The sequence below is a fragment of the Hemiscyllium ocellatum genome, chromosome 19, assembly GCF_020745735.1.
Source record: "Hemiscyllium ocellatum isolate sHemOce1 chromosome 19, sHemOce1.pat.X.cur, whole genome shotgun sequence".
Taxonomy (NCBI): domain Eukaryota; kingdom Metazoa; phylum Chordata; class Chondrichthyes; order Orectolobiformes; family Hemiscylliidae; genus Hemiscyllium; species Hemiscyllium ocellatum.
In genome coordinates this window covers 19,829,263-19,847,560 of record NC_083419.1, presented here as the reverse complement: position 1 = coordinate 19,847,560, position 18,298 = coordinate 19,829,263, and the positions used below count along the sequence as shown (strand labels likewise).

General features: G+C 39.9%; 1 protein-coding gene across 1 annotated transcript in view; it reads right to left on the bottom strand.

The window, feature by feature from the left end:
* LOC132825046 (cathepsin E-A-like) overlaps nt 1-18,298 on the bottom strand; it is a 58,687-nt gene that overhangs the window by 35,606 nt on the left and 4,783 nt on the right. Inside the window, exons 2-7 of the mRNA XM_060840052.1 lie at nt 15,210-15,393; nt 14,706-14,823; nt 12,807-12,925; nt 6,764-6,963; nt 5,897-6,019; nt 3,100-3,241 (exon numbers count right to left, since the gene is read on the bottom strand). Coding sequence (XP_060696035.1) covers nt 3,100-3,241; nt 5,897-6,019; nt 6,764-6,963; nt 12,807-12,925; nt 14,706-14,823; nt 15,210-15,393 — 886 coding nt within the window. The remainder of the gene's footprint in view (nt 1-3,099; nt 3,242-5,896; nt 6,020-6,763; nt 6,964-12,806; nt 12,926-14,705; nt 14,824-15,209; nt 15,394-18,298) is intronic.

Here is an 18,298-nt window from a genome sequence, read left to right as displayed (position 1 = left end):
TGATTCTGACTGGCAGATTATTTTGCTGGGTATGGAATTAGGTGCTCTCTTGTGAACAGAAGAGCTCCTACTAGACATGGAAAAAGTGAGGACTTCAGATGGCCTGGCCATTAGTATCTGGGATAAGTTATTCTCAACAATCTGGGATGAACATGTCTGGATGCAATGGTTATGTTTATAGGACTTTAAATGAAAATAATTTTGGCAAGCAAATTTAGATATAATAGCTACAGAGATGACTCTACAGATTAAGGCTCGCTTTTGCTCAAATGTTCTGATAGGAGAAGGACCTCGGGTTATAATCCAAATGACATTGATGGTCCACAATCAGTGCTGCAAGCTTAGTACAAAAATAAGCAAGAATGATTGCTAAAACATTCCTTGGGGAGGACAAGGGTGTTTAAGAGAAATGATAATTTTACTTTAGAGAAGCATAAACTTCATGAAGACCCGATTGAGATCTTTAAAACAATGAAAAGAATAAGTACAATCCAAAAGCTAGATAGATTAGGATAATAGAAATATGTCTTAAGTACAAGTAAGTTAGATGAGAGAAAACTTTTTTTTTACCATAGAAGTCTGAATTAAGTTATTGCCCTGAACAATAATGGACAATTTGTTGCTATCACTAAGCAGGTTCTTATGAGAAGTAAACTTATCTACCTATAAGAATGAAGGTGGATCACTGATACTCAGCCAGCATAGCCTTCCATAGCTAAATTGATTACCATCAGGAGGTGTATACAAGAAGTTTTTTCCAGAGATTTATTTAAACTGTCTCATGATTTCTTTATCTCTCACTTTCTCCCAGGAGAGTGTGTGCCTTATATGTGGGTGGATGGGAAGGGAGGGAGGGGAAGAAATTACATCATGCCTTAATAAGGCAAGTTGAATGAACTAGCTGGTCTTTAAACATGCCTTTCTTTGCATTTTTTTAACATCATAAATTATCTGGTCAAATGTGAGCAAGCATTATGAAATTTTTAATGCAATCCACTGACATAGCAGGAACTTCAGTTGACTGAAATAGTTTGACTTTTTATGCAGTTGTCTAATCAGAAACAATGCAGAGGACTATGATCAAGAGTTGCATTAAATTAAAACAAAAAACTTAAAAATCAATTGACAGATTATAACTGCAGAAATAAATTAACTCAGCTAAGTTATGCTTTCCTTTATTGGTCAGAGTATTGAGTACAGGAGTTGGGAGGTCATGTTGCGGCTGTACAGGACATTGGTTAGGCCACTGTTGGAATATTGCATGCAATTCTGGTCTCCTTCCTTTCAGAAAGATGTTGTGAAACTTGAAATGGTTTTGAAAAGATTTACAAGGATGTTGCCAGGGTTGGAGGATCTGAGCTACAGGCAGAGGCTGAACAGGCTGGGGCTGTTTTCCCTTGAGTGTCAGAGGCTGAGGGGTGACCTTATAGAGGTTTACAAAATTATGAGGGGCATGGATAGGATAAATAGGCAAAGTCTTTTCCCTGGGGTTGGGGAGTCCAGAACTAGAGGGCATAGGTTTAGGATGAGAGGGGAAAGATATAAAAGAGACCTAAGGGGCAACGTTTTCATACAGAGGGTGGTACGTGTATGGAATAAGTTGCCAGAGGATGTGGTGGAGGCTGGTACAATTGCAACATTTAAGAGGTATTTGGATGGGAATATGAATAGGAAGGGTTTGGGGGGATATGGGCCGGGTGCTGGCAGGTGGGACTAGATTGAGTTGGGATATCTAGTCGGCATGGACGGGTTGGACCGAAGGGTCTGTTTCCATGCTGTACATCTCTATGACTCTAAGTGTTTTCCATTTGTATGTCTCTGTTTCACAAACTGCACTCTACTCTTTCACAGATTCAGAAGAAAAGCCAATTTCACTTTGTTAATTAAAACAAAAGATCATTCATGGAAGGTGTCTGACCTGCTGTGACCTCCAGCACTTTCTGTTTTCAGTACAAATTCCAGTAGTAATTTGCTCCTGCTTCTTTTTGTTAATATTTGCCATTGCCATAAGTAGTCTGATATATCTTAAGTATTTTATACAGAAGTACAATATCAGTTGGTTTGATAACTACTGAATCTGGCTAAACTTTGAAAAATGATGGATAGTTAATTCTATTATTAAAAAAAGTCACTCAAATTGTGGCGGTGCCACAGTGATTCCATTGAGAACCCCATGAACCATAATCCCAGAAACAAGAAATGATTTTGTAACTACTGTCACAACCTAATTTTAAATCTCCAAAATGTTTTAATGGCAAAAGTTAACAATGTGCAGATAAATATTCAAGTTGTACTTCAAAAATATGATAGCTATCTATTTGTAGAATATCAGGATCCAGATTTTCTGATGCTCAGGTAGTTAGTTCTGCAGTGTAGCTGAAAGCTATCCTTTTTACACCCTCTAACCCCAATAGCACCCCCCACAACCAGGGCCCAACAGACTTCCTCAATCCCTGGATCTGACAACTTACCCCACCACCACGCACAATATTCCCTCCACCTTACTAGAATTTCATACCTCCTCTCTTCACAAAACATGATACTCTGTCTATTCTGACATACCCTAAACACATCACTTACCTGGTATTCTTCCCAGCTTGTACCCAGGCACCTTATCCATCTGGCACCCTACTTACCTGTTAGTTGCCATTCTGCCCACATGATGCCCTTACCACCTGGCTCCCTAACCTTGTACTTACATTATATACTTACTCTTTCACAGGAGCTTTTAAAATGGCTGCCAGCGCTGCTGGACATTTAATCACAGAGCATAGCAATTAATGCCATGAAAAAGGAGTTGTGGCTTGAATGGCCTGTTAGATTTAAAGTACATTCCCCATTTCTGCGGGAGCTGTAACCAGAATCTCCTTTCTGAAATGTGGAGCTCTTTCTTAATGAAAGAAATTAGCAGAAGTGTGGCAATCTGAATGTAAATGCCACTGCTTGGAAAATCCATTCTCTTATGTTTCAAATGTCACTTAAGTTATGTGTTGATTTGCCTGAACAATTAGAATTCAGCATGAAACACTACACATTTCTATTTCTTATAAAATGAAACAGATATAATCAATTCAACAAACATCAAGTTAAAATACATACCTCTCCCCGGCCAAGCTGAAATTCTTCATATTGAGAAAACATAGTTCTTATTGAGCTCGGAGGACCGGCTATCAAAGAAGTTCCAGTGTCAACTATTGCAGGGCACCCATTCTGACAGATGATAATGCCATTATATTTTATTCTGGATAGAAAGCATTGCAAAATGTAAGTAATCCCTGAACCATAGGCACAATATATGTAGACCTATATTTGATCAACGTACTGGTAATTCAGATACAGACTTTGATTTCAGATAACAAATTGATACTTTAATGAATCATAGAGCTGAATTTTAACTCCCAGTAATGGGCAACTTGGCACCATGTCAGTTAAAATTCACAAAATCAGAAATAGAAACCCATGCCAAAATTATCACTTCAGGTTTTAATGAGGGGAGAGCAAGGAGCATGAGACCAATTTTGCAAATATTATAATGAGGCTTTCTGCCTTCATTTTAACAGTCTGTCTACTTTTAAAATTGTGTCAGCCATGTTTCCCAAGCCTCAGGAAATCCAGTAGGCAAAATAACGTAATTGCCTTTACAACATTTCTTGTGGGCCCAGGTGGAATAGAATTGTTTTCACGAGGCCCAACAAGCCAGCCAGTAAACCCCTACCCTACAATCTATCTCTTCTTCCATCCAAATCACCAGATCTCCCTTTTGATCACAATTGGACCATCACCCCCTCCCTGCAATGGGGATATGTCACCACCACCTCAAACAGGGCAATCATAACCACATCCCACAGAAATTGTGATTCAGAACTCCAAACTGTAAGGCATTCTTTAAATCCACTCTTCTGTGTTTCCCAAACTCAAAACAATTCCCGTGTATAGAAAATGCATCCTGACAAAATCTAGGCCATTCTGATCAAACAACTCAAAGCTATGCGCAGAGCCTGGTGGTAAGGGTTTACTTATGGGGAGGAAATTGTCCAGATCAAAATTATTGCATTTGTTGGGTCAAATATAAAGAGATGAAAGAATAAATTAAACATTTGATTTCAATAATTTTAGCTATATCGCCAGACATGTCTACATTTGTATCATCCATTCTTCATTTAAGATGGATAGAATTGAAGGAGTTTGCAATTGCATTCATTCTCAGGAAATTTTTCCTGATGTAAATGTAACTCACTGTTGCAGTAGGCATACCCATGCTTCTGTGTAAAAAAAATCTTAACTCATATTTTACCTCATACTCCCTCCCTTCAAATTTTCTGAAGTACTGGTTATCAAAAATAAATCTCCATCTCTGGTAATTCTGATTTTTAAAAATTAATTCACAGGCTGCCAGCATCACTGCATGGCAAGGCCATTGTTCAATGCCAATTTCTAATTGCCCTTGGGAAAGTGGTGCTATGGACCTGTTTGAACATTTAAGCAGTTAAGAGTTACTCATCTTGTTGTGGCTATGGACTCACACATAAGTCACACCAGGGAGATTTCCCTCCTTAAAAACATTAGTGAACCAGATGAGCTTTCATGAAACTCCAGCAGTTTCATGATTGCCATTTCTGATGCTATTCCCCAGCTGCTGTTTGATTTCATGTCTCTGTCTCATTAGTCCAGACCTCTTATAACATAAGCATTATAATACAATACCCTTATGCTGAATAATATCAGAACAGCCACTCTATTTGCCATTGAAAAGGATATACTAGAAGCAGGACTGATTGATTTAACTAGGATTTACTGTTGGATCCTGATTACAATTATATAAATTGTTATGGACCAGGCTAGACCCCTCAAACATTTCAAGAAAGTAGCCCAGACTATAATTTTGCTGGTTGTTTTAAGCAGGCGTAAAGTGGATATTCCAGGAGTGATGCAGCTGGCCCAACCACTTAGTTTTAAACAAAACATAATTTATTTTCAAGACTACTGAATGAAACACTAACAAAAGAGAACAGAATATAGAAGAACTCAATCTATCCAAAAACCCAACAGACTATCCCAACTTAATGATGCTGTTCCAAATATTTACAACAATCCCCATAAACACCCTTGGCAAAAAAAGGTATAATCAAACACAGGCTCTGACAGAAGAGATGTCAGAGAGAGAGAGAGAGATGGCAGAGAGATTCAGCATGAACACCTTCTTCCATGTAGCTGTTTCATTTTACCAGCAGCCTCAAAACCGACTGACTGCTTGCTCTGATCAGTCAGACTGCTAAACCCAAAACAAAACAAACCAAACCAGAGAAAAATTCAACTGGGAGAACTGGCCACTCCCCTTTCATTGTATAAGTGTTCTTTTCAACTTAGAAACTTCTTCAAGTAAATCAAGTCAGACATTTCAACACTTTTGCAAAAAAACTAAGGACAACACAGCCTTGTTAAAGCAGCAGTATCGTCAAAAAATAATCTTAAACTTGCATAACTTAACTGATTATAAAGGTTAACCAGCCTTCCTTAACAATAATATTTCTGATTGGTTTCATATGATGATAACCCCAGAGATAGTCACTGTAGCCACAGAGAATTGGTATCTCAATAGGGAGCAAGAGAGACAGAGGTGTTATTGATACTAAATTTAATCTGAGGGCGACCGTACCTCTGGAAAGGGGCATGGTTGAGAAGGTGGGATCTTCATGATGAATTCAGCCAGGTTTGAGAATTGAACCTATACTGTTCATAGCACTTTACCTTACAAAACAACCAACTGAGCCAACTGCCCCCTCTACATGTTTCATACATCAATATGTATCAACAAGTCAATAATTGCATACTGCTCACTGTAGTAGTACATTTCACGGAGTTTACAGATGCTTTATAGTAATATTTTCACACTCACTCTTGCACTTCAATTTCCCAGTAAGCCTGTTGTGAGACAGGGACCCAATTAATTCGGCCTGTGTAACGTGAATGGTCAATGCCTCCAAGGATCAATTCACCACCATTTTCACTGTCTATTTCTCTAGGAATACAAAAACATGCTTAGTGTAGAAATAAAAAAAGGCTTCATGTTAAAATCAAAAACTGCAGAATTTTTATATTAACAAGAATGCACATTTAAATTGCATATTTGTTTCAGAAACATGTGCTTGTATTATTTTGTGACCCTTTTTATAAATCTGCCTCAACACACAATTATTTAGTTTAAATTAAAATTAAGAGTGTAGTTGGCATTTATGTGCTCCATTTGTGATATTACCATTGCTGGCTGGAAAGATAGGATTGATTTGTGGAAACTTGCTTCTGTAGAAATTTAAGGTTTCTGTTTGAAGAAGAGGTGGCCTAGGACTGGGGGAATAGTGTGGTTGCCAAAAAACAGCATTATATCCCTACAAGTTTCTCAAGAGAAAAATGTCATTATTTAATTTAACAGAATTTGTTCCCTTGCAGAGCTGCCTAAGATCATGGGGTCTGTAAGACCAGATCAAGGTCATTCTTATCAAATTATATTGATTCCTCTTTTGGATGTTTTTCTGCATGTTCAACATCACAATGCAGAAGTGCATTTCGTATTGCCTGCTGTTAAATGTCTTCATTATCAGACAATGTGTGTGCTTGCAGTGAGCACGTGCAAATACATATTCCACTTGTCATTTACAGAAAGCATTAAGAATAGCCATACACATTTTTGCTTATTTTCTTTAAGGTGTAGATAATTGCGTTATAAACACCATTTGATTTAATATAATAGAGATGTAAAACAAACCTGTTTATTAGGATGGAAAACATGGGTTTATCCAACAGTCTCTGGTTTATCATTCTGTCAAACACGGGAATGGCATCACCTTCAGCTAAAGACGGATATCCTAAACCTAAAATACCATCAAAATGTGCTGCAGTAAATGTCGAACCTGGCTCATAGATAGATTCCCCAAATTCTTGTCCATTTATGGTAATGTTTCCAATCTATGAAGAATGAAGAAGAATTATGGGTGGGCATTTAGAAGTCTGAAATCCACCTAATGCAATGAACTGAACCCTGAAAACTGACAGGCATATTCACCTTCCAGCCATTTACACAAATATTTATCTTATTTCACGTGTTGTTGGGTCTAAAATAAATAGTCTGCATATCACAGTATCTATGTAATAGTTCAAAGTAACTACTATACTAAAAACAAGATTAAAATATAATGCTTTAGTGAAGTTAATGCAAATGCTGTCTTGGTATTTATTCCATTAGCCTTCATACAGTTTTGAACTGATAAACAGAATACTATCCAGACTCTACGCAAAATACATGGTAGTCACATTTTTAAGTAGAAAGAAATAAATCTATGCAATGTTGCAATCACCGTGGGGAACAGACTCATAGTATATGAGTCTTAGAGGCAATTAATTGAACAGGAAAATAACGTAGATTAACTACAATGAAAAAGTAAATACAGTCGGTAGAGAATAGAGTCATACAGCATGGAAACAGACCCTTCTGTCCAACTAGTCCATATCAACCATCAGTTCAAACTAAACCAGTCTAACCTGCCTGCGTTTGGCCCATATCCTCCATACATTTCTTATTCATGTACTTAGCTAAATGTCTTTTAAATGTTGCAAATGTACCTACGCCTACCACTTCCTCTGGAAGCTCATTCCACACATGAACCACACTGTGTAAACAAAAGTTACCTCTTTTTACTAAATCCTTTTGGTCTCACCTTGAAAATACACCTTCTAGTCTTGAAATTCCCCACCATAGGAGAAAAACACCTGCCAGTCACCATATCTGTACCCTTCACGATTTTGTAAACCTCAATAGGTCACCCTTCAACCTCCTGCGCTCCAGTGAAAAAGGTTCCAGCATATGCAGCATCTCCTTATGACACAAACTGTCCATTCCCAGCAACATCCTGGTAAATCTTTTCTGAGCCCTCTCCAAATCAATAATATCCTTCCTATAACAGGGCGGCCAGACTATTCCAGAAGAGGCCTCACCAATGTCTTGTACAACCTCAACATAACATCCCAACTCCTATACTCAAAGATTAGATTAGACTACCTACTGTGTGGAAACTGACCCTTTGGCCCAATAAGTCAACACCAACCCTCCAAAGAGTAACCTACCCAGACCCATTTCCCTCTGACTAATGTACTTAACACTACGGAGGAAACCGGAGCACCCAGAGGAAACCCATGCAGACACGGGAAGAATGTGCCAACTCCACACAGACAGTTGCCCAAGGCTGAAATCAAACCTGAGTCCCTGGTGCTGTGACGCAGCAGTGCAAACCACTGAGCCACCATGCCTCCCTGGGTCTGAGCAATGAAGCCAAACATGCTAAACACCTTCTTAACCATCTTATCTATATGTGATGCAAACTTCAAAGAATATGTACCTCAACCCTTAGATATCTCTGTTCTACAACACTATACAAGGTCTTACTTTTAATTATATTAGTCCTGCCCTTGTTTGTTTTACCAAAATACAATTTCTCACATTTATCCAAATTAACCTCCATCTGCCAGTCTTTAGCCCACTAACCCAAGTGATCAAGTTCTCCTTGTAATCTTAGAAAACTTTCTCCACTGTCCATTGTACTACCAATTTTGGTGTCATCCATAAACTTACTAATCAAATCTTCTATGTTCTCATCTAAATCATTTATAAAAGTGACAACCCAAAAGTGGACACAGCACTGTTCCTTGGGAACACCAATGGCCACAAGCCTCCAGTCCAAAAAAACAACTTTTCACCATCACCCTCTGTCACCTGCCTTTAAGCCAAGTTTGATACAATTGGCAATCATACTCTGAATCCTATGTGGAGCTATGACAAGTAAGTAATATATGAGAAAGGAACGTATACATAGGAAAAACAGAGAAACAGAAAACTATGGGTGATAAATGAGTTAAATGAAATTGAATCAGAGGAATAAAAGAGAGAATAAAATTAAATTAGCAAGAACTTATAGAGTCATAGAGATGTACAGCATGGAAACAGACCCTTTGGTCCAACTTTTCCATGCTGACCAGATATTCTAAATTAATCTAAATCCCATTTGCAAGCATCTACCCCGTATCCCTTTAAACCCTTCCTATTCATATACCCATCCTAATGCCTTTTAAATGTTGCAATTGTACCAGCCTTCACTACTTCCTCTGGCAGCTCATTCTATACACATACCAACCTCTGTGTGAAAAAGTTGCCCCTTACGTCTCTTTTGTATCTTTCTCCTCTCACCCTAAATCTATGCCCTCTAGTGGGACAGAAAAAATTTCTGGCTCTAACAGATGTTCCTTTTTTGAGGTATTTTAGGTGTTGGAGGTGATTTCTTCGAATTCCAGGGGCAGCAATTATTGTTTTATAAGCCATTGCATTGTTTTGGAACATTGGAAAGAAAAAAGTCAAAACAACATCCCTTTTAAAAGGGAGAAAAACAGACAAAGGAAGCACATGGTGAGGACAGTGCAGGAGAGAGAGAGAGAGAGAAAGAACTTCTTAAAACTCATGGAGAAATGCATTGCTATGAACCAGCATCAATTTCATTCTGCTGGGTTTATATGTTAATTTTCTTCACTATCATGCAGTACAGCACTGAACATATTTGAAGCATTATAAAATTGATTGCAACTCTCAGCAGGCCAGGTAGCATCTGTGGAGGGAGAAATAGAGCTGATGTTTCAAGTCTAATATGACTTCTTTTCAAATTTCTGAAAGGGTCATACTGAGCTCAAAATGTTAACTGCCCCTCTCTCTCCCTCTCTCTCCACAGTTCCTGCCAGACTTGTTTAGTTTCACCAGCATTTTCTGTGATTGTTTGAGATTTCCAGTGTCTGCACTATTTTATTTCTATTTCAGAAATTATTGCTTCTTTCCTGAAGAAAGAAAGAACATTTTATGTACAATCCTTTCTGATGGCCTAAATGAAAGTATTTGGCCCTTTTCAATGGTTAAAAGCTGTGCATATTATTGAGGACGATAATAATTTATACTAAAAACATTTTGACATGAAGCTATTTATCATTTATTAAACAAAAATACAGCAGTGAAAATACGACTGAGATACATTTCAATGATCTAACTGCTTGCATTGTCCAGTTAAGATAAGTTTTAAATGTAAACCTATTAATTGAAAAACATAAATCGGAAAAATAAAAGACACAGAGATGAATTTCATGATGAGGACCTCATCATAATCTCTGCCATTCCACCAGTTACAGAAACATGGCTCAGGGATGGGCGGGACTGGCAGCTTCATGTTCCAGGATACAAATACTACAGGAAGGACAGAAAAGGAGGCAAAAGAGGAGGGGGAGTGGCATTTTTGATAAGGGATGGCAGTGCAGCTGTACTGAGGAAGGATATTCCCGGAAATACATCCAAGGAAGTTATTTGGGTGGAACTGAGAAATAAGAAAGGGATGATCACCTTATTGGGATTGAATTATAGACCCCCTAATAGTCAGAGGGAAATTGAGAACCAAATTTGTAAGGAGATCTCAGTAATTTGTAAGAACAATAGGGTGGTTATGGTAAGGGATTTTAACTTTCCAAACATAGACTGGGAGTGCATAAAAGTGGATAAATCCCGAGGACCTGATCAGGTGTACCCTAGAACTCTGCGGGAAGCTAGGGAAGTGATTGTTGGGCCTCTTACTGAGATATTTGTATAATCGATAGTCACAGGGGAGGTGCCAGAAGACTGGAGGCTGGCTAACATGGTGCCACTGTTTAAGAAAGGTGGTAAGGACAAGCCAGGGAACTATAGACCAGTGAGCCTGATGTCAGTGGTGGGCAAATTGTTGGAGGGAATCCTGAGGGACAGGCTGTACATGTATTTAGAAAGGCAAGGACTGATTAGGGATAGTGTACATAGCTTTGTGCATGGGAAATCATGTCTCACAAACTTGATTGAGTTTTTTTTGGAGAAGTAACGAAGAGGATTGATAGGGCAGAGCGGTAGATGTGATCTACATTGACTTCGACAAGCTTCCCCATGGGAGACTGATTAGCAAGGTTAGATCTCATGGAATACATGAAGAACTCACCATTTGGATACAGAACTGGCTCAAAGGTAGAAGACAGAGGGTAGTAGTGGAGGGTTGTTTTTCAGACTGGAGGCATATGACCAGTGAAGTGTCAGAAGGATCGGTGCTGGGTCCACTACTTATCATCATTTATGTGAGCATAAGAGGTATAGTTAGTAAGCTTGCTGATGACAACAAAATTGGAGGTGTAGTGGACAGCGAAGAAGGATACCTCAGATTACAACAGGATCTTAATCAGATGGGCCAATGGGCTGAGAAGTGGCAGATGGAGTTTATTTCAGATAAATGCAAGGTACTTCATTTTGGGAAACCAAATCTTACCAGGACTTATACACTTAATGGTAAGGTCCTCAAGAGTGTTGTTGAACAAAGAAACCTTGGAGTGCAGGTTCATAGCTCCTTGAAAGTGGAGTTGCAGGTAGGTTGGATAGTAAAGAAGGTGTTTGGAATGATTTCCTTTATTGGTCAGAATATTGAGTACAGGTGTTGAGAGGTCATGTTGCGGCTGTACATGACATTGGTTAGGCCACTTTTGGAATATTGCATATAATTCTGTTCTCCTTCCTGTCGGTAAGATTTTTGAAGCCTGAAAGGGTTCAGAAAGGATTTACAAGGATGTTGCCAGGGTTGGAGGATTGAGGTATAGGAAGAGGCTGGGGTAAATTTACATAGGTGTATAAAATCATGATGGAGATGGATAGGATAAATAAACAAAGTCTTTTCCCTGGAGTGGGGGAGAGAAGAACTAGAGGGCATCAGTTTAGGGTGAGGGTGAAAGAATAAAAAGAGACCTAAGGGGCAACTTTTTCATTCAAAGGGTGGTATGTGTATGGAATGAGCTGCCAGAAGAAGTGGTGGAGGATATTACAATTCTAACAGTTAAAAGGCATTTGGATGGGTATATGAATAGGAAGGGTTTGGAGGGATATGGACCAGGTGCTGGCAGGTGGGACCAGATTGGATTGGGATATCTGGTCGGCATGGACGGGTTGGGCTGAAGGGTCTGCTTCTGTGCTGTACATCTCTATGAGTCTATGACTCAGTTGGAAAATCTGCTGGCACCATGCTGAATTTAACTCCACCATGTTAATATGCATTTAATGAGGTAGGAGTGGAACCTCAGTCCCACATCTGAGACCTGCCAGGCAATTTGATCGGGTGTAGCTCTGTAATCCCAGCTGCTACTGGGACTGCGGGAGGGAAGAATGTAGACCCCAGACTTCCATGTGCATTTTGTTTTAGGAAGGAAATTTACCTCCAGGAGGGAGTGAGGGTCCAGATTTCGAGGGGGGGGAATGCATATGGGGGAGGGGAGTATCATGAAGGGAATTGGTGCCAATGCCCACAGGAGTCACATCAAAGAAAGTACTTCCTGTTACCTTGCTGCCTTTGCCCAAGCAACAAACTGCTCAGCTGGTTGCCATCCCCAGCTGCAAATATTATTGGGGAGGACATGGATTGAGGTCTTTATTAAGGGACATGCTGGGCATGGGGGTTAACAGACTGCCTTACCCAACCCCCATTAGATTGGGGACAGGCCTGGGATGGGTGTGAAAAAGGTGGACTCACCACCTGCTTTGGTTAAATGTTCCCCATCTTTAAATTCACTGGCACAGAGCAGCCAGATTCACACCCACCCACCCACCCCACTCCTTTGGGTAAACCTACTTGGATCTATGTATAGAGTCGACTCAAACAATGCATGTCTCCTGCGTGATTATTGAGATTCTTTACACGTTAGGTAATAGTTGTAATCAAACTTACTGTGATTTTATCTTTACCCATCATTCCCATGAGTTGCCCAGTGCCATATCGTATGGCAAAAGAGTTTCCTTTGGGAGAATATGATGATGAGAAAAATGATTGAAAGCGTCGATGTCGTTCTAGAAAGAAAAAAGAATGGATACAATATACAATATTTAATCCTTCTGCCATTTCCTGGTTCTCTGTTATTATTTCCCCAGCCTCATCTTCTAAGGAACCTACGTTCACCTTGGCATTTCTCCTACATTTTATATATTTAAAGAAGTTATTGGTATTAGGAAACCCTCTCGCTGTCCATCTTGGTATTACTTACAAATTTATCCTCAAAGTTTACTTCCTCCCTCTTTATTACATTTTTTGTTCCGGTAAGGTAAATTTAAAGGTCTCGTGTGAAAATATTAATGGATGGGTGAATGGACGTTGGTGAATGGAGTAGGTGAGGGAAGGTAAGTGGACAAGTTTACAGATGGGTACAGTAATATGCGATAAATAGGATCGCTGAGGATATTACAGGAATTGGTGTCCAGTCAGCTGACATTCAGTGCAGAAGAAGACATTGTCTTCCCACACTATCTATAATGTACTTCGCTGAAGCACCTGTTCTGGTTACCAAGGTCTGCTCCCTGTCCATCTCTAAGCACATTTATACAGGGTTCTGAGGAAAGGTCACCTGACCTGAAACATTAACTTTGATTTCTCTTCACAGATGCTGCCAGACCTGCTGAGCCTTTCCAGTAATTTCTGTTTTTGTTTATAAAAGGTAGGGTGGAAAGTGAATAGACTGGGAGCTAATGAAATGGGTCAGGGAGTAGTTGAGTCAGGGCAGGAGGGATTGTCATGTCCAGTCATAATGGGGGTTCATCCATTCTGATTGGAATTAGACAGTTGGGAAAGTTAGATTTGGGGTCAGTCAGGTTTTGATTGGGAGCTAAATAAGTGGCACAGGGTAATTGGCGCTAGTCAGGGCTGAGGGTGGTCAGCAAGCATAATTAGGTCTGGTCAGGGATCAGGGATGTGTTAGGGATAGTCAGCAGATTCAAGGACAGCCTCTTCTCTGCTGTAATTAGATTGCTGAATGGACTCTGACTTCAAATCATGTTCATTTTGTTAATATTGTTCTTGCCTTATGCACATCCTGTACAGAAAAACCTGTAAGCCTCACTCTGTCCAAGTTTTTTTCACCCAACAATCTGTATGTCCTTGCTTACTATGATCTACCTGTACTGCTCACAAACAAAGCTTTTCACTGTACTTAGGTACAGATGACAATAAATCAAATCTAATCAATCAATCAGGAGATAGTCAGGTGTGAGGGGAATTTGAGGGACAGTCAGGGAAATAGTCAAGCACTGAGTATTGCATTGGGGTGGGGGTGTCAATGTGAGTTTTTGGGAGGTAGTTAACCAAACGTTGTAGGATTTGATTTGTCTGACATTTCCTGGGTGATGACCAGGTAAGTACCACAAACTGTCTCAAGTCTGTAACTCTAGATTTGGAAACCTCTGGGGAGCAGGGAAATTTCCGATGAGAAATTGAAACTTCCCATGCAATTCCTCCAGGGGTCTCCAACAATGCAGAGACCAGAAGACTTGGGTCCATACTTACATTTAACATCCAACCAGGAAGGATAGAGAAGCAAACAAGCAAAATTCCGCAAAGAATTATTCATTTTAAGCAAAAATATGGACCTACCCATGAAGGCGAAATTTGCAAGTTGACGAGCATTGCTTAGAGAGACCCCAAACAGATTTGTTTCTATAATGATGAAAGTTACAATAGGATTGCCATCTGTTGTTGGTTTGAAACCAGCAACATACTGCAAGTCTACATTTCCATTTGACATCAGTTATAATCATTTCTGATCAGAACATAAATCGATATAACTTTGATTTGACTCACCACATGCTTTGCTGATGCAGTAGGCTGAAGGCACCCAGAGATTAGATGAGCCAGTGTCAAACACTACAGTAAATGTCTGCGGTGGAGTTCCAATACTAATCTCTCCATAATATTGGGCCTAAGTGGTCAAAGACACAATAACATAAAGCCACTGCACCATCTTAAATATTGACAGTAAATTCTTCAAATCTAAAAGGTCTCCTGTTGAATGCCACAGAATTGCTTCCAGAAGATGCTATCCCATGTTAGCTACTATTCCCTCAGTTTTGGGTATCATTTATAAACCCAGGTTTATAACTTCAGGTTTCATAACTTTATTCCCTAGTTACATTCACTTCTCAGATTGACTCAACAGGGTGGAGTTTTAATTTACCATCTGGATGTAAAAGTTATTTTGTGAATTGGATCATGGAAAGTGAAAATTGGGCAGCTGATCTGCTTTTACTTCAGATTTTCAACAGTGGCATCTCTTCTTATCTCCAGTCATTTTTAAAGATAACTTACATCCATATAATTTGATAAGTGCTCTGAAGTGATACCAATATCTTGCATCATTAAAACTTCAGAAGGATAACAGCTATTGTATTTGCGGAAAAAAGCATCTGTATTGTGATTTTGGAGAAATTCTTCGAGTTCATTTCTTTCTCTGAGCACTCTCCTTATTGTCTTAAAACGAATTAGAGGAATCCTGTAAAATACATTAAATTCTCAAATAAATACATCGCACTTGAACAAATGCAAGATACAGATCACAAAACACATTCATGTTCTTCACATATTAAGATGCTACCAATTCAAATATTTCACTGGCTCTCCCATTATTTTCTCATCCTTGAGATCAGTTTGTACTACACATTGTTTATTTACTGAAAAGGCAGGAAATTATTGTTCATTTTTGTCCATGTATCTTTAAAGTGATTAATCAAAAGTGTGACATCAAGAAGTCCTTGCCAATATTGAATTGAGAAATTGGATAAGAGGTGCATGGATACTAGTTACAGAAGCTTAGAGTACAAAAGCAAAGAAGTCATCATGAACTTTTCTAAAATTCTGTTCGGGAGTATTGCATCAAAATCTGGGATTTATATTTTAGGAAGGCTATAAATGCTTTGGAAAGGGAGTAGAAAGATTTCTGAGAATAATACCAGTGGTTTAAGTTGCGTGGACAGATTTGAAAAGCTGGGGTTCCATAGAAATGGTTGCTTTAAAACAAAGTGAATAGGCACCGAAGGAGGAAAGAAATTGCATGCTGCAGGGTGGACGTGTGTGACTAGCAGACCCTGTCCAAAATCTCAAGTGGATCTGCCTCGTTCACGTCCTCAGTATGAAGTATATTTCAGACCCCCACTTGCAATATGAAACAAACTTTCCACATGCCATTGTTGGTTGTTTTGGCAATCACCTTAGATCAATATCACAGTAATAATTTTTAACACTTCTATCAAATCTCCTCTCAAACCTGACCTGCAGGAAGTCAACATGGACATGGTCTCCTTATACACTGTAATCATTTTATGATCTCTTCTATGTCCTGCCTGGATGGCAGCTACATATTAACAGCCCCTGATGATGGGCAGCCACTCTCTCAGAGACCAGTGCTGAATTTTAGTCAGCAGAATTCCCACCATGTGGGCAGGAAAATTTTCACCTCCCCAGCAGTGAAACCCAGGGCCATACTTTTCCAATTAAATAGTTGCCACCAGACCACCTTCCTGATTATAGGCAGAGACCGACCCCTAGAGCTGTTGTCCAATCAGAGGCTTACAGAAATTGTTAACACGAGGGGTCATAGTTTTAAGCTGTTTGGATACTGCAGTTGGAGGGGGAGGTGGATCAATGGGCATTTCTCAGTCAACCTCTCTTCGTAAGATAAGTCCTCCATTCCAGGAAGCATCCTGGCAAACTTCCTCTGAACCCTCTCCAAAGCATCCACATCTTTCCTATAATAGGGCGACTAGAACTGGACACAATATTCCAAGTGCGGTCTAACCAAAGTTTTATGGAGCTGCAAAAAGTCTCACGGCTCTTAAACTCAATCCCCCTGTTAATGAAAGCCAAAACACCATATGCTTTCTTAACAATCCTGTCCACTTGGGTGGCAATTTAAGGGATCTATGTACCTGCACACCAAGATCCCACTGTTCCTCCACACTACCAAGAATCCTGTCTTTAATCCTGTACTCAACTTTCAAGTTCGACCTTCCAAAATGCATCACTTCACATTTATCCAGGTTGAATTCCATCGGCCACCTCTCAGCCCATCTCTGCATCCTGTCAATGTCACGCTGCAGCCTACAACAGTCCTCTATAATGTCAACGCCACCTCCAACCTTTGTGTCTGCTGCAAACTTGCTAACCCATCCTTCAAGTCATTAATAAAAATTACAAAGAATAGAGGCCCAAGGACAGAGCCCTGTGGAACACCATTCACCACTGACTTCCTGGCAGAATACTTTCCTTCTACTACCACTCGCCATTTTCTGCCGACCAAGCAATTCTGTATCCTGACAACTACATTTCCCTGTATCCCATTCCTCCTGACCTTCTGAATGAGCTTACCATGGGGAACCTTATCAAATGCCTTGCTGATGTCCTTATACACCACATCCACCGCTCGACCCTCATCAACTTGTCTAGTAACATCCTCAAAGAACTCAATAAGATTTGTGAGGCACGACCTGCCCCTCACAAAGCCGTGCTGACTGCATTTAATCAAGCCATGCTCTTCCAGATGGTCATAAATCCTTTCCCTCAGAATCCTTTCTAACACCTTGCAGACAACAGACGTGAGACTGACTGGTCTGTAATTGCCGGGGATTTCCCTAGTCCCTTTCTTGAAGAGAGGAATTACATTTGCCTCCCTCCAGTCCTCAGGTACGACTCTTGTGGAGAGCGAGGATGCAAAGATCTTTGCAAGCGGCGAAGCAATCACATTTCTCGCTTCCCAAAGCAGCCGAGGACAAATCTGATCTGGCCCTGGTGACTTGTCAATCTTGATGTTTGTCAAAATTTTCAGCACATCAGCTTCCTCAATCTCTATCCGTTCCAGCATGCTTACCTGCTCCTCAATGGTTTCATTCACTACAAGGTCCTTTTCTTTAGTAAAGACAGAAGCAAAAAACTCATTTAGGGCTTCCCCTACCTCCTCAGACTCTATACACAAGTTCCCTATGCTACTCCTGATCGGCCCTACTCTTTCTTTGATCATTTTCTTATTCCTCACATATGTGTAAAATGCCTTTGGATTCTCCCTAATCCTTCCTGCCAAGCCTTTTTTGTGCCTCCTCCTGGTTCTCGTCAGACCATTTTTGAGCTCTTTCCTCGCCTGCCTGTAATCCTCTCGAGCTGAGCAAGACCCTTGCTTCCTCCACCTTATGTAAGCTGCCTTCTTTCTTTTGATGAGAAGCTCCTTTGCTCTTGTCATCCAAGGTTCCTTTATCTTACCCCTTCTTGCCTGTCTCAGAGGAACACATTTGTGCATCACTCACAACTGTTCCTTAAACAGTCTCCACATGTCTATAGTGCCCTTTCCATGGAGCAATTGCTCCCAGTCCATGCTTCCCAATTCACGTCTGATAGCATCATAGTTTCCT